Source organism: Epinephelus fuscoguttatus, linkage group LG16 (assembly GCF_011397635.1).
Source record: "Epinephelus fuscoguttatus linkage group LG16, E.fuscoguttatus.final_Chr_v1".
NCBI lineage: Eukaryota > Metazoa > Chordata > Actinopteri > Perciformes > Serranidae > Epinephelus > Epinephelus fuscoguttatus.
This window is the reverse complement of record NC_064767.1, coordinates 39,039,305-39,054,984: the sequence shown is the minus strand read 5'-3', so window position 1 is coordinate 39,054,984 and position 15,680 is coordinate 39,039,305. Positions and strand designations below refer to the sequence as shown.

The window sequence follows — 15,680 nt, the reverse complement described above, 5'->3', positions numbered from 1 at the left end:
TATATATGATTAACTTTGTGTTTCCAAATATATCAGTACAGAGCTGCAATGCAAAGTTCTGCCCTCTGCCAAACAAACCAAACTAAACCAATATGTGATCTGTCCTATCGTAGGTCCATCTATCGGAGGATCCATAGCTGAGAGTATTGGCTTCCCCTGGCTGATGACCATCATTGGAATAGTGGATATTTTTTTTGCTCCCCTTTGCCTCTTCCTCAGGAATCCACCAGGACAAGAAGAGAAAATTGTAAGATTCAAAACACACAAAATACCCATCAGCCAAATCTCACTCAAACACAATGAAGTATGACAGCCCTTACAAGCAAGGTCAGCAAACAGAATTTGGAGAATTGTCTAGTTTGTGTGGCTTGGTAGTTTTTGGATAAGTTGTTCTATTTCCAGCATTATTTTTTCTTACATTGCCTTAAAAATTATTTCACTGCTGAAAATATCAAGAGGTAGAAAACCTACAACTATCAGGATGCACTGTGCCACACTGAACCAACAAATGCCTCTGCTGATAGGTGATGTAATGTGAACTCACACAATTGACACAATTGTGGCTGGCTGGCAGCAATCTCATATTACAGTTAAATAGTAAGGTAATATATGTTTCTGAAAACATTAGAGATGAGAAATAGACAACTCAGTAACAGAATCTTGGTTCATATTTGATCAGCACTGTTTAGTTTTATCATTTGATCTCAATTTTTTTCAGCTTACGTTTTCACTGTGCAGGAAACAGTATGGTGCCCACTTTATGTTTATTAACTCTATTACTGCTAAACAGGGCACTAAAATATGTTTTTTGAAAACATGTTAGGCGAGAAATAACCAGTATAGACACATAATCTTGACTTATCTTAAGGGATCGCGTTAACCGAATATTCTCGGTCATTGACCGGTTTTTTACAACAATGACTGGAAAATCTGAAGGCCGTCTGTCATTTTGACCGGTTGCAATTACCACCCCTGCCCACTTGGCGGCGGAATGCGCAGTCAGTGGTTTAAGTGGCTGCCGTTTTCACACTGCAGAGAAAAAGTCATTCATCTGCTTCATGTAGCGTTGTTGACATAACGCCCTGGACACACCGGACGTGGAACCGAAGCACAGCGCCCAGCAGCAGAGGTAGTTTTCAGTCAGTGCCCATGTTAACCTATCTGACTGTCCACACAGGCTGCTGAGCAGAGCGGAGCGCCCGCGGAGTAGAGGCAGCGCTTAAGTTCGGCATCTGGGGCCTATTGCACAAAACTAGGATAAGGGATTAAGCCGGGATATCTTGGTTATCCTGGCTCAATTTATCTGTGATCCGGTTGCACAAAAGCGGGATAGTGGAAAGTGGGATTTATTATGACATAAGTTACCATGGAGATTTATTCTGCGGAGCTAGCCTGCTCCAGACCAGGCTAAGTTCCAGGATCTATTTAATCTCATCCCTTATCTCAGTCAGCAGTCACCACAAACGGAAACCAATAGTTATTCCGCTGCCCACTGCACATTGTTATCACATTCAGCCAGACCCACTGTCATTATATAAACAATTGTGATCATTAATTGCAATCGTTTTGATAAATGATAATTTTAGATGATTTTGCAATCATTAGATAATTTACAGTTTCCCATAGACTATATATAAAGAACACATCCCATATAAATATAAATACACATCAAAGAGTAACATGATGTTCCTTTATTGAATAAGGATAAATCAAAGCAAGTAAACCATCAGCTCCTTTCAAAACTCTACAAGATAGAAAGCATGGAATCAAAGCATATTATACAACACAAGAATAAATACACATTCAAAGGTCTGTATATGATACACCCCGCATGTCTGCACACTGAAATAAATGCAGGACAAATCCATACACAACAAATGAACAGACAAATGAATGGATGCAGTAGCCTCCCTGCAAGCTTGGAAACACACAGTATACAGCACAAACAATATAAGAGGCCAAATCAATTTAAATTGAAAAAAAAAAACCCCACAAAAAAACCCCCCACAAATTCCTCTGCCAATGCAGGCCATATTCAACTGAAATTCACAGCATGCCTCTCTGCCACTGCAGGACATATTTAACTGATGCATGTTAACTAAAATAATTTAACACATATTGGTCCCTGACCAGCTGACCACTGTCATCATCAGGGAAGATGGCAGGATTGTCCCAGTCCATGTGTGATGGGGGCCCTCTCCTTCCTCAAGCAGGCCACAGTGATGTCACATGCCCTCAAAGGGCTGACCCTTAAGTGGTGAAGACAGTGAAAGTGCCTTCAGGAGGGCCAAAAGTCATTTCAATCTTGGCCCTTGTCCTGGCATGGGCAGGACAAGGTGTGACAGTGCTGCCAGAAACTGCAAGGCAAACCAAAGTCAGATAGTCCAAATGGATTCGATATAAATGTGATTATGTCCCCTGCAGAGATGGAAGAATGTACCTTGTATGAAGCGGGTGGCATCTTAGGAGGGACATATGTTTGTGTCTGTGCCCCCAGGGATCCCCTCCAACACACGCCTGCCTTTGTTTTGTGCCAAGGCTATGTCCTCTGCTGGGGTGAGGTCAGCTGATGGTGACCCACCACCCGTGCCTTGCTTGTGGGTTTTTGTTTTTTTTTTTGACTGCTAAAACAGTACAGACAATGTGTGAGCAGGCACCTTCTGGGTACAGTGTACACTTGTGCATTGTTAAGTATTAGTCAGGGCACCTACCATTCTGCAGGATGTTCTTGTATTTAATCTTGACTTGCTGCCATGTCCGTTTTGGCCCAGTCATGTTTAATCTATACACACACACAATACAATACAAAACACATACAACTACGTTTTCAGAGATGTTAATTAACTATTTGGATTGTAATTGTGATGATTTCCGCGGAGCAGTGAGTGTGTATTTGTGCACTACGTACGCATTCAGGTGGTCTGCAATACTTTGCCATGCTTTCTCTCGTTGTTTTATAACTGTGGCGGTGTTGCCTTTCTTTATGATTTGATCCTTTACCTCTTCGTAAGCCTCCATGAGGATTTCTGCCTCCGACAGGGAAAAGTACGCCGCTCTTGTTGCCATGGTGAACAGTGTTGCCAGATCTCGCGAGACAAAAAAGCAACCAGGCCTGTGAAAACAAGCCCAAAACAAGCGCCTTTTTCTACGGAGCCCCCCTAGGTTCCGGTGAGAGAAAATTAAATAAACTGTGTGCACAGTTTTACAATCCGTGGGGACGGATTTTAAACTGTGGGTACAGATTGTCAATTTACTTCCATGTGGACAGATTGGTAAACTGTAGAGTTTTTCAAAACTGTACCCACGGTACACAGTTTATTTATTTTTCTCCCCCCTGAGCTTCAGGACAATAACTACAAGAGGGAGTTAAACCACCTTTTAATATTATTTAACATTAGAAAACAGATGGGATATCAAATATAGACTGATGTACCAAGTACATTATATACATAAATATCATCCTGAATTCACAAATTCTTTATTTATTATTGTTTTTTATGCACTCATCTAACTTTTTTCTTTTAGTTACAGGACTGACATTTTCCTAGCCAGAAAAAAAACATATTACCCTGCTCTGCCTCTGATTGGCTAGTACTCGTTGCCATCAGGGTCAGAGCCAATTAGAAGCAGGATGCGGGTGGGAAAAAACTCTGCTGTCTCCTGTGTGTATGGGGAAAGGGGAGGAACAGAGGGAACAGGCAAGACAAACCTACGTTTAAATAACATATCGAAAATATCTGCTTGACAACTTATTATGGAGCTGGGAACAAGCCCAAATAAGCAGCTACTTTAGAAACAAGCCCAAAAAAAACGCGACCCGCGACTACCAATATTTGTAAGCGACTTTACAGAAAAACAAGCCCAAAGTTGCTTATAATAAGCGGACTTGGCAACACTGATGGTGAATCGGTGAATCTGTGATCGATGGCGGGGTCTATTTGAGGAAGCCGCGTGCGCGCACTGATCCAGGATTGGTTTCACCTGGCCTGATGAATCCGTGTCTGCTCATCCTGGCTTGGTCTTTGTGCAACCAATTAAGCCTGGACGTTCTTGTTTTGGATTCGTTGAACCCAGCTCAGTCATTTATCCTGGATGTGTGAATCCTACTTTTGTGAAACAGGCCCCTGGTCTATTTTTCACGCGAACCACGAGCGCTTCTGTCAAGCTGGATAGAGCGGATCGTACCAAACAGGAAGTCAGACACAGAAAAGACGAGAGAATCCGGACAATTTTCAAAATAAAATAACAATAGCACGCACTGTGGAATGTGAGGAGAAAATACCGTGTTTATAATTGAAAAAAAACACAACAGTGCATAACCGAACACATTTTTCAATACCCTAATCACTTCATTACAATTTTAATTTTGTGTCACCAAGCCTACAGGCATAACTACATAACGCCCTGGACACACCGGACGCGTTAGTGATGCGTTAGTGCCGTCCAGTGTGTCCAGGGCGAAGCCTAATGGCACGAGTGTGTGGATGTCTGTTCATCTTTTCGTTCATGTCGTTCATTAATGCACACTTTATAACTTGCTTGTTGGATTTATTAAAAAAGGAACGAATGAAAACTAAATGTCTTTGAATATCTTTATTATCATTTAAAAACGAAAATTAAAATGACCGGTAAAAATAGATTATGACCAGATTTTTATTACCCTGTCGGTCAAAATGACCGGCGACGAAAAAGTCTAGCACAACGTCTGCTTGTCTTAGATCAGCACTGCCTAGTTTTACTGTTTGATTGGATTTTGGTTTGAGTTTGAGAGAGAGGGGTGGGTCTTTCTCTTGGTCTGCCTCTATACTCTCTGGCCTCTAGTTTCGCAGATCGGGTAAGGCGGAGGCGCCGCACACCTGCGCTTCGCCAACTGGGTGTGGCCAGGCGGATTTTGCAAGTTTGGCACACCATGCGCGCTGGTGCAGCTACTCCTCCTTCCCACCTCCGTCCCTCCTACCTGCGCAATTCGGAAAGAGGGAGGAGAGAAGGCATGGAGTGGGTTTTACACACATCACACCAATCACATGAGCCCCTCTCCTCGCCCTTAAATGTGCCGCGCGAAGGCGTAATGAGAATTTACTCAATTCGCCATGGCAGAAGAGAGCAGCAGCGTCAGACGGCCAAACTTCTCCCAGGAGGAAACTGATGTTTTGGACCGGGAGGTCCAAGCTCGCAGTGTCTGTATATACAGAACTGCGAGCAGACCTCCACGGGCTGATGATGCAAAGGTGGCCTGGGAGGAGGTCACCACAATTGTAAATCAATGTTACGTTTCTCTCGTGCACGCAGTCTCACTCTGTTTCTTTTCTTTTGACTTTTCTAAGATGACAGATGCTGAATATATACTCCCTATCTGATGCTGTGGCTGTTTGTGGTTGGCTGAGAGGGATGAACTCATTAGTTTGCAGTTGTGTTATTCAAATCAGGCTGGGTTTCCATTACGCGTGCCAAACGTGCCAAACAGTGCCAATCCCCTTTGATCTGACATCAGATGTGACGGGACAGTCGATATAGAGATACTTTTATGTGCTGATTGCAGATAGTTGCATTGAATAGTGGTTTTGTGGCTATTTATTGCATCGTTAATGTGCCTGACATTCTGGAAACCTGCCTGTGAGGTTTTGTTGACGTGTGCACACTGTCCGGCGGTCAGCCAAACTTCGGCTTATGCCGGCTGCACTCTGCCTGCGCTGACAGTAGACGTGGTTTCAGCTGCCGAGCTTTTAGCGCACCTTCGGCGAAGCCTTTTGGCATGAAACTGTCACTGCGCCAAGCTGGATCTGTCGACACCTCCTCCTGCTGCGCCGCCACACCCATCTCAGTGCACCTCAGTCTGACAAACTACCAAACTGAGCGCGCCTCGGGTTGCGCTGCTCGAAACTAGCTCTGCGTGGGGTTCGCCACCCTGTGCCGCGCCGGGAAACTAGAGCCCTTTGTTTCTGTCTTGGCGGCATGGGTAGCGGTCAACACAAAAAATGTGGAAGTACAGCCTGTAGTTCAAGAAACAGCCTGAGAGCCAGAGAAACTCTGCTGGATGACCTGTTTTGCATCATCCACGTTATTCTGTGAAGTTTCCACAGGGGACAGGAGGGATATCTATGAACTGGTCAGATGGAGGAAAATTTACCACAGTTCACTGAGACATGCTACCCACATTGTCTTTATACAAAGCTGACTGAAGATCGGCGAAGTATTCCTTTATGTCTGAATGACATTGCTTTGCCATGTAGTTTCATAGACAAGTCTAAAACATATTAAAGTCAAATGTAACGTTGCCATTTTACACTGGTGTTCACTAGCACCTGTGACTTTATCTGTTCAGAAGAGCTGAGAGCAACAATAGCCAGCCCAACAGAATCTATTATTTGTGCATTGATTTCAGTACTTGTTAATGAGCTTACCTCATTTATTTTATGTCTCTTTTTCTTAAGTAAGACATGAGAAAATCATGATAAATGATACCTCTGATTTAATATCTTTAGTTAGGCACAGATTATATATTAACATTTAGCATGAATACTGAGGTATAAACCCCAAAGTTCTGGGTGACTAGGCTTTTGGCCACATCTTTGGTCAAAAGCTTAAATAAATAAAGGATAAATATAAGATAAGATAAACATAGGCTGTTGCATGCACTCCCAAATCCCAAAGGCAATGTAAGAAAAAAGGTGCTTCCCTAAGGTTTAGATATGTATCTCATAACACATGGAAATAACTATTGTGAAAGAGCTTTACAGAAACATATACTCTCATGTTTTACAGACTTTAGTGAATGGAGAAAAACTATGAATTACCTTACCATCACTGGACATCAGAGGGCTGCATGCAAACCTCCAGTCTGCATGCTTGTGACGGAACCTCTTCATGCTGCTGCTCCACCCCTCTGCTTTCATAATCATTTGTTTGTCTCCATGCAGCGTCTGCTATCATTCATCACATCTCTTTTCCATTACATTCTGCTTGTATTTACCATCATGGATTCATCCTCTCTGCCATTTCCCTCCATCAGTATTTGCCTCTTTTTTCTCTGCCATTTCATAAGTTGTCGCTAGGGATGCTCCAAGTAGTCAGATCAGGATCAGTCTGTTCTCTATTGTATTGAGATTATCTCCCCACCCAGTAGTTATATCATAACTATGGGAATTATCCCCATCTGGGGTAATCGACATGGAAAAATAATAATCTTTAAGACACACCACTTTACATGGCCGGTATGTTCCAGGCTATAAAAGCCCCACCTTGCGCATGCACGGACTGATTTCCACCTGTCAGAGCTCACATGAGAGCAGAAAGGAAAGAGAGAGGAGTTTAACGTTTTGTCCACTTACCTTCATTTAAGTTGGAGAGCTGGCCTTCGCCCTCTCGAGGATAGCTAGCTAGCTGGCTAGCTAGCTAAACGCCTTTTGCCCTTCTTGACAATAAGGAGTGAAACAGTCGAGAGAGGTTCCATATCTGTGTATTGCAGCTGTCTGTTTATGCACGGTGGAGGCATAGCAGCTCACTCGAGTCTGACTCAGAGGGCAGCGTGCTGTGTCCCTCTAGGAGGTTGTTGCTGGCTCATACCCGTCAGAGTTAGGGGGCAGTTTGCGATGTTCCTCAGGGGTTTGGTTGCTTGCTCGAACCCGATAGAGTTGGGGGGCAGTTTGTGACCAGTGGCGATTGCTCTAAGACTGCAAGGGAAGCTCAGCTTCCCCTAAAATGTCAGAAAATAAGTGGTCAAATATGTACTGTTGTGTTTACATTTCATTGACTAAATATGCACTAGAGCACGTTCAACTTTTGTTCAGAATCAGCTACTTATCACAGGTCACTGACGCGACTTTCTTCTCATTCATTCCTGTAGCGTCACAGTGCATTAAACAGTGGAAGCTCAGCGTCCAAAGACTTCAATGGGGGAGCATAGAGTGGGTTGTTCCGCTGCAGCGAAACTAGACAGTCATTGGATAAATGCACGGTTTTGTCCCGCCCATCGGACGCTCAGCGTATCTGGGGGTCTATGGGGCAGTGGGCTGGCCTCGGCTGGCCTGGACGCTGGGCTTCTGCATGATGATTGGATGATCTCTCTGAGGCTGAATCCCTTTTTGATTGACAGCGAAATGAGCAAATCAGCGATCTTGAAATATAAACCACCACCGGAGCATTTTTCAAGTTTCATTCCATTGTTCCGAGTTGATCTGGAGACTTTTCCAATCCTCTTAGTGATGTTTTCTTTGTTAGAAATGATTAGCAACAAATCTAGCATCTTTTTTCTGGTGTTATTGGAGACTGTACTCGTGTTTGGTGACTCTGACTTCTGTCGCTCTGCAGTTACTGTCCCCAACAAGCAGCGGGTGCTGCTGTGAGCCACTCCACCATCCCAAAGCACTCACAGGCGCTCACACTAGCCTCACGCAGCAGCCCCAGAGGGTAGAATTTACATATAAATAAACGGATACATTTTATGATGTAGACCGAAAATGATCTTCCCCTCCTTGAAAGACCAGCGGCCACCACTGTTTGCGACGATCCTCTGGGATTTAGTTGCCTGCTCAAATGTGAACCCGACAAAGTCGAGTGGGTGGCCAGCAGCTTATCTCCACAGATAGCCACTGCAAGGTGTAGCTGGTTTTTCGGCTTGCATCTGCAGAGGCTTCCCATTTCCTCATTTCAGCAAAAACATCTCCCTCCAGTAGAAGTGTCCAGCTGTCAGGTGTCAAAGAAAATAATCCATAATGTGGCCACACTCACATCTGTTGGCTCAGGAAAACTAATTAAAGACTGTTAGCAGCTCTATTGCTATAGCTAAAGGGTGCACTTTCTGGTTGCGCTAGAGTGACGTCACTCTCCAAAAAAAGGGAGAGAGAGTGAGAGAGAGAGAGAGAGAGAGAGACGATGGCAAGCCAGCAGGGCCCTTCTTGTGTGGGCTGTAATGTTTAAAAAAAGAAAAAAGAAACATGACTATTCTGTGTTATGTTTGGGAACTGAGCATGCAGTGTCTGCTTGTGATAATCCAGCTTTATGCATGAACTGCTTTGGCATGTCTGTTAGGCAAAGGGAAGCCTGTTGCCATTCATTTGGCAGACGTCCACCAGCCCCTTCTCAGGGCCCACAGCCAGCTAAGCGCTCTAGGTTGGCGGGTCTGGTAGTGGGGGACGGGGGCCCATCAGGGTGCTCCCCCGCCTCCATTATTTCAGTTTCAGTAGGGGGTGAGCAGACTGTGTCACATAGGAACTTCCCTGGTCCTGGGCCCCTGCTGGGTTGGATAGGAGCCCCTCCTCCCCTGGGTTGGAGGAGGAGATAGACATTCTTGGCCTTGGGCCCTTAGAGAATGATGAATTGGCCTCAGAGGGACAGCAGGTGCCTATAAAGGAGAATGTACAGCAGTCACCTCCCCTTCAGGAAATTATTGGCTGGGCTGCTTTGGCTCTGGGGCTTGACCTGCCAGCTGGTCAGGATGCCGCCCCTTCCCCTTTCGATGATGAAACAGGGACAACCCATACGGTTCCTTGTGCCTCTCATTTCTGATTTCAAGGGAGGTTGTCATGAGTCGGTTTACAACACCGACAGCAGGGTCACGCTACCCGGGGCTCTGTCGTTGTATGGCTGCAGTTGACAATCGGGGGAGGACTGTCACTGCCTGTCCCTGTGCAGAGGAGGCGTCAGGCGCCTTGAAGCAAGGTCAGGGCTGGCAGCGGCCTCAGCCACAGCAGCCCAAGCAACCTCAGCCTGCTTGGGGGCAGGAAGATCTGCAGGGCTGGCTTGATGCAGCACGGCGTGGCAAGACTAAATGGGGCGGAGGACGCGACAGGGGCCAGCCAAGCCCATGCCTCAGTCCTGATGCAACATCACCCCCAGCCTTCCCTTGCCCTCAGTGGAATGGGAGGCTCTGGACACAGACCTCTGGGTTGTTTTACCAATGACCCAGGGATATCGTTTATAGTTCTGGAGCACTCCTCCTCTGACGAGGGTGGCTGCATTCTCCATTATTGCTGACCACCAGCACAGGGAGGTCTTGTGCTCGCAGATCTTCACTCTCATGGTGAAGTCACAGGTATAGGAAGAAGATCCAAGGGCAGGGTCTTATTCCCAATATTTTCTTGTTCTGAAGTGGGATGGGACACTCAGGCCTGTCTTAGACCTCATGGGGCTGAATAAGTTCCTCATGCCCCTGAAGTGCAAAATGTTGACCATGCCTAGGGTCAAGCAGGATGTCCGGGTAGGCAACCGGACGCCTATTTTCAAATTCCATTCTGGGAGGGGCACAGGAGGTCTCTCAGGTTTGCCTTCAAGGGAGAAACCTTCAAGTTCTGTGTCCTGCCTTCTGGCATCATGCTGGCACCACACACCTTCACCAGGTGCATAGATGCAATCTTGGAGCCTCTGTGGCAGCAGGGTCTCTGGATACTGAATTATTTGGACAACTGGCTTATATGTGCACAGACAGAGGAGCAGTGCTGCCATCATGTTTCTGTGCTGTTGGATCACATTCACGAGAAAAAGTGCAGTCCAACCTGCACAGGCCACTCAGTCTCTAGGCATGTGGCTGGATGCCAGAGCTGGGTCGGTGATGCTGTCACGGGAGAGGCAGGTTTCAATCAGGACCTGCCTCTGTCATTTTCAGCTAGGTGCCAGGGCCACGTGGTAGCTGTGTCTCCGCCTCTTGGGTCTTATGGCAGCCTCCGTACGAGTGGTGCCATTGGCCCTTCTACACATGCGTCCAGTTTAGAGGCATCTCTTCAGCCCTGTGTCTGCAGAGACAGTTGCAGGCAGCAGTGCTCGTCACCGTGCAGCTTTGTGCAGACCTCAGGTGGTGGCAGGACCCAGCCAACATCTCAAGGGGGAGTGTGCTTGGTCCATTACTGCAGCGCCAAGTGCTCTCTACGGTTGCGTCCCTGGAGGGGTGGGGTGCACTCCACAAGGGCAGAGGCACCAGTGGGGTCTGGAGCGCCCGCTGAAAGGGCCAGCATATCAATGCTCTAGAACTGAGAGTCAGCATTTTCTCCTGAGTTTCCAAGGCCGCAACGTGCTAGTGAGAACCGACAGCACAGTGGCAGCAGCATATGTCAACAGGCAAGGGTGTCTGAGCTCCCCACACCTCTGCAGAATAGCACACAGGCTGTGGACCTTGGCATAGACATGGTTCCTGTCCATCAGGGCCATGCATGTGCCGGGGTTGGTGAACCAGGAGGCGGACCTACTCTCCAGGGAAGGCCCAAGTCCAAGGCACTGGAGGCTGCACCCGGAGGTGATCAGGGAGATCTGGCACCACTTTGGCAGAGCAGTGGCCGATCTGTTCGCAACTAGGGACAATGCCCATTGCCCACTGTTCTTTTCCATGGGGTTCCCATAGTTATGATGTAACTACAGGGTGGGGAGATCAAACTGCTTTATTCAGTGTTTCTACCATTTTAATACCTTGTTCCTTTTTGTTCCTTTTCCTTTTGAAGTAGAAGTGACCTTTATGGATTATTTGGCTCATGAACAATGAACACTGAAGGAATTCTAATCAGGCTAAGTGTCAGCTGGTTGAAGTCTGCAATCTTCACCTCTAAACACCACTAAATCTCCCTACATCTCTCACACTGCTCTTTTAATACCTTTTATTAAATTCCTTCAAAGTCCTCACTATATATATGAATTGGATAGATATGGATGTAAACTTTAACTTGAGTGGTTGATGGAGGCATACAACCAAGAGCTGATAATTCTAGTTTTCTTCTACCACAAGTAGTTATCAAATTGTACACATGGGGGCTTTAATGACACAAAACATAACTGCCTTAAATGTATTATGTCATAATGACTTTAAATTACCCTGAACGAAACTTGTCACATGAAAAGAATTATATGACACATGCTGTGGCAGAAACAACACTTTCCCTACAATTGTCTTTTCAGGCTATTTTGATGGACACCAACTGTTCAATGAAGACGAGGTCCTACTCCACACAGGGGACTTACTACCATGGTGAAAACATGGATCCAGAATATGACGATTATGATTAACAGGACACCAACCATGCAGGTTAACCCTACAAAGGATCTATTTTGTTGTACAAAAAAAAGGAACACAGAAGAAAATAAAACAGCAATGAAACAAAACAGCCAAGATATTTCCATGTGAATGTCTCGCATTCAGTCTTCACTGTTCTGTGTCCTCTTAGCAGTTGTACTGGAGCAAACCAAAGTTGTTATTGATCTGTGGTTGCAAGCGCATTGTGTGAGATTTACTTTTTAGCCAACAGCCTTATTAAGTAGAGAGATGTGTCAAAAAGCACTTTTTAGGTAGTAGGAGGGTGCTGAGCAACAAGTACGCTTTGCTGGTTTATTTTGGATACAAATCTGTTTTGATTCATGTGTCAGCCATTAAAAGTCTTGTTTTTATCAAGTGCATATCCATCAAACTGTCCAGAGTATTATTACCAGACCTTGTGCCATTTTTATATTGCATTACTGGGTAAAAAGAACTGTTGTTATTTAAGGTTCAGGAAGATTTGCTGGTTTGGTCTACCTTATTTGCATTAGAGCAGTCACAGTCGTATATATTTAGGACTTCCCCAGCCCAACTGTGCTGGCTAAACTGCAAGTGGAAGTCAACACATTGCAACTTCAAAGAAAAAGAATAAAGCTGCTTTTGGTACTGGTTTTTATTTAAAGACCCCCTGCAGACAAGTAGTAAAGTGTTGAAACTTATACTAATATTTTTGTCCAACATGGTTTTTCTACATAATAGTTTAACTGAAAAATTCTGGATTTGGCCTTGGCCCTGCTTCCCAACACTGCTTTCCACAAACATGGTTTTCAAGCGGTGGCTAGTGCTGCCCTACAATCTGATTGACCACCTCAGATGCCACTCCAAAATTTCTGCCATGCCATTGGCTTCCAGCTTGGTGCAGGGTGACTGTTTAGTCAGCATATTTGCTTCTACCAAGGTTAATGCTAGATGAGATGACAGTGTCACATCCACCATCCCTCTCACCCGCCCTGCTTGAACTTTCAATTCAATTCAATTCAATTCAATTTTATTTATAAAGCCCAATATCACAAATCACAATTTGCCTCACAGGGCTTTACAGCATACGACATCCCTCTGTCCTTATGACCCTCGCAGCGGATAAGGAAAAACTCCCAAAAAAAAACCCTTTAACGGGGAAAAAAAAACGGTAGAAACCTCAGGAAGAGCAACTGAGGAGGGATCCCTCTTCCAGGACGGACAGACGTGCAATAGATGTCGTACAGAACAGAACAGCATAACAAATTAACAGTAATCCACATGACACAATGAGACAGAGAAAGAGAGAGAGAGAGAGAGAGAGATGCAGGTAATGACAGTAGCTTACAACAACATTATTGAAAGTAATAATATTATAGTTATAGTTCTGGCTACTGCAGTACAATATGTTGAAAGTATGTATTAATATCTGGCAGTATACAAGTGTGACAATAGTCATATGTGTATAATAACAGTAGAAGTATGACTAATGACTAATGATGGCAGCAGCAGCAGGAGGCATCTGGCAGGACCACAACAGCAGCACAACCACACACGTCACGCTGTCCAGGCACCGCTGCGATATGAGTTAATCTGAGAGACAGTGGAGCACAAAGGCTCCGGAGAAGAAGCCGAGTTAGTGACATCCAGAATGGCTGAGTTAGCAAGATGCAGTAATAGAATACGAGAGAGAGAGAGAGAGAGAGAAGGAGAGAAGGTGCCCGGTGTATTATAGGGGGGTCCTCCGGCAGACTAGGCCTAAGTCAGCCTAACTAGGGGCTGGTACAGGGCAAGCCTGAGCCAGCCCTAACTATAAGCTTTATCAAAGAGGAAAGTCTTAAGTCTAGTCTTAAATGTGAAGACGGTGTCTGCCTCCCGGACCATAACAGGAAGATGATTCCACAGGAGAGGAGCCTGATAGCTAAAGGCTCTGGCTCCTGATCTACTTTTGGAGACTTTAGGGACCACGAGTAACCCTGCGTTCTCAGAGCGCAGTGTTCTGGTGGGATAATATGGCACTATGAGCTCTCTAAGATATGACGGAGCTTGACCATTTAGAGCTTTATAAGTTAACAGTAGGATTTTAAATTCAATTCTGGATTTCACCCCTTTAACTTATGTTGTTGCCAGGCCGCATTTCACCCCAATGCCGCCAGGTGCGGTTTCAGAATAACGGCGACTGGTTGCATATTATTCCAGCGTGAAAGGACCCCTGTTTTTTGTCAGTGCCTGATGCTGGAAGTCACTGGCCAAGCGCCAGTATTCGACAGCTCCGAAGTGAGACCAGGTTGGATTGACCATCATTACTCTTGTGTATCCATGTAGCCTATTAATTTATGTTTTAGCCTAGTATTAGTAGAATATTAATGCACATAAAAAAATCTGTGCACTGTGCATGTAAAATTACAATACATTGTGACCACCCCTAGACATCCCTTTGCCATCCCAGGTAAAAATGCCACTGGTAGATTATGCTTTTGTTTTCCACTGTTGATGAACTCATGTCATCAGGATGGTCTTACCAGGCTCAAGATGGCCAGCCTTAGCATTAAAAGGAACACTCAAGTGATTCAGCCATACTGTACATGTTTGAGCCTCAGTCGGACCCAGACTCAGATGAGGAGTCTGTTGTGCACAAATAATCAGTGACTAGCAGTTGCATCAGAATGGTATCTTTTATTTGTTTATGTTGATTGTGAGCTTGGTAGCTTGTAAGCTTACTGCCAGCGGCTGACACAGCGTTTATTGTATCTGCTACATAGGTTTTTGGTAGATAGTGGAAGGAAGTTCTAGGGTCTGGTTTACACCCAGCCATGTCTGCTGTCAAATCTTTCACTATGCTAATTCTGCTCTCTGTACTGACAAGTCTGCTTTGTGTTGGAAGTTTTAGGTTTCTTTGCCAAAGTTGTGTTTAAGTCTGTTGCCCCATCGATGTGTTCCCTGTATTAATTCAAAAACACACTAGTGACAAATGCTGTGTGTCAAAAAATACGCCCCTATTATTTTCAATGCACAACCCCAAAGCGGCGGCAGCTAGACGTGCATTGTCACCCCTGGATGCGCTGGCCCACGGCACTTTATGCCTCTGCCCTATTTCCTACCTCGCCACCCCCAGAATTAAATGCATTTTTCCACCACTTGTTCTCTGCTTGTACACGCCAGCTCCTGTAGCAGCTCTGTTTTTCCTGCAGCTACGGCAGCTCGACTCCTCTTCTCACCATGGATGTATAAAGAAGACTCTGTAGCTGTTGCTGTGTCTCATGCGTGACAAAGAATGGATGAGGAAAGAGTCATTGTTGAGGTCAAGAAATAGCTTGAGCTAAATGACCCACAATCCCGTCATTATAAAAACAATGGCCAAGAAGACATTGCCTCGTGAGTCATAGCTCTGGAGGCTGGCTTTTTGGGTGAGAAATCAAGTTTAATTAAAGCTACAAGCAGCAATGAACGGGCCCTCACACCTCTGCACAACACGGGGGTGCTAGCAACATGCCGGCTGACGCAACACTTCATTTCCATCAAAGTCAGACACGGCATGCAGGAGTGAGTTGGCATATACCTGATAGAGTGCTGGAATGACATATTTCATATTTTGTACCATTTCCTTTTTCCCCAGGGAGCTGGAGTACGCCTGAATGATACGTCATGTTTTTATACATCAAATATAGACCACAGTATGTAAATTTCAGGTAAATACAAAAAAAGTGCC

The 15,680-nt window shown here is 45.2% G+C and overlaps 1 protein-coding gene across 1 annotated transcript in view; it reads left to right on the top strand.

Annotated features, from left to right (window-relative positions):
* slc18a2 (solute carrier family 18 member 2) overlaps window positions 1-12,979 on the top strand; it is a 105,425-nt gene extending 92,446 nt beyond the window's left edge. Inside the window, exons 15-16 of the mRNA XM_049601219.1 lie at window positions 114-247; window positions 11,878-12,979. Coding sequence (XP_049457176.1) covers window positions 114-247; window positions 11,878-11,985 — 242 coding nt within the window. The 3' untranslated portion in view covers window positions 11,986-12,979. The remainder of the gene's footprint in view (window positions 1-113; window positions 248-11,877) is intronic.
* Window positions 12,980-15,680: the final 2,701 nt, after the last annotated feature.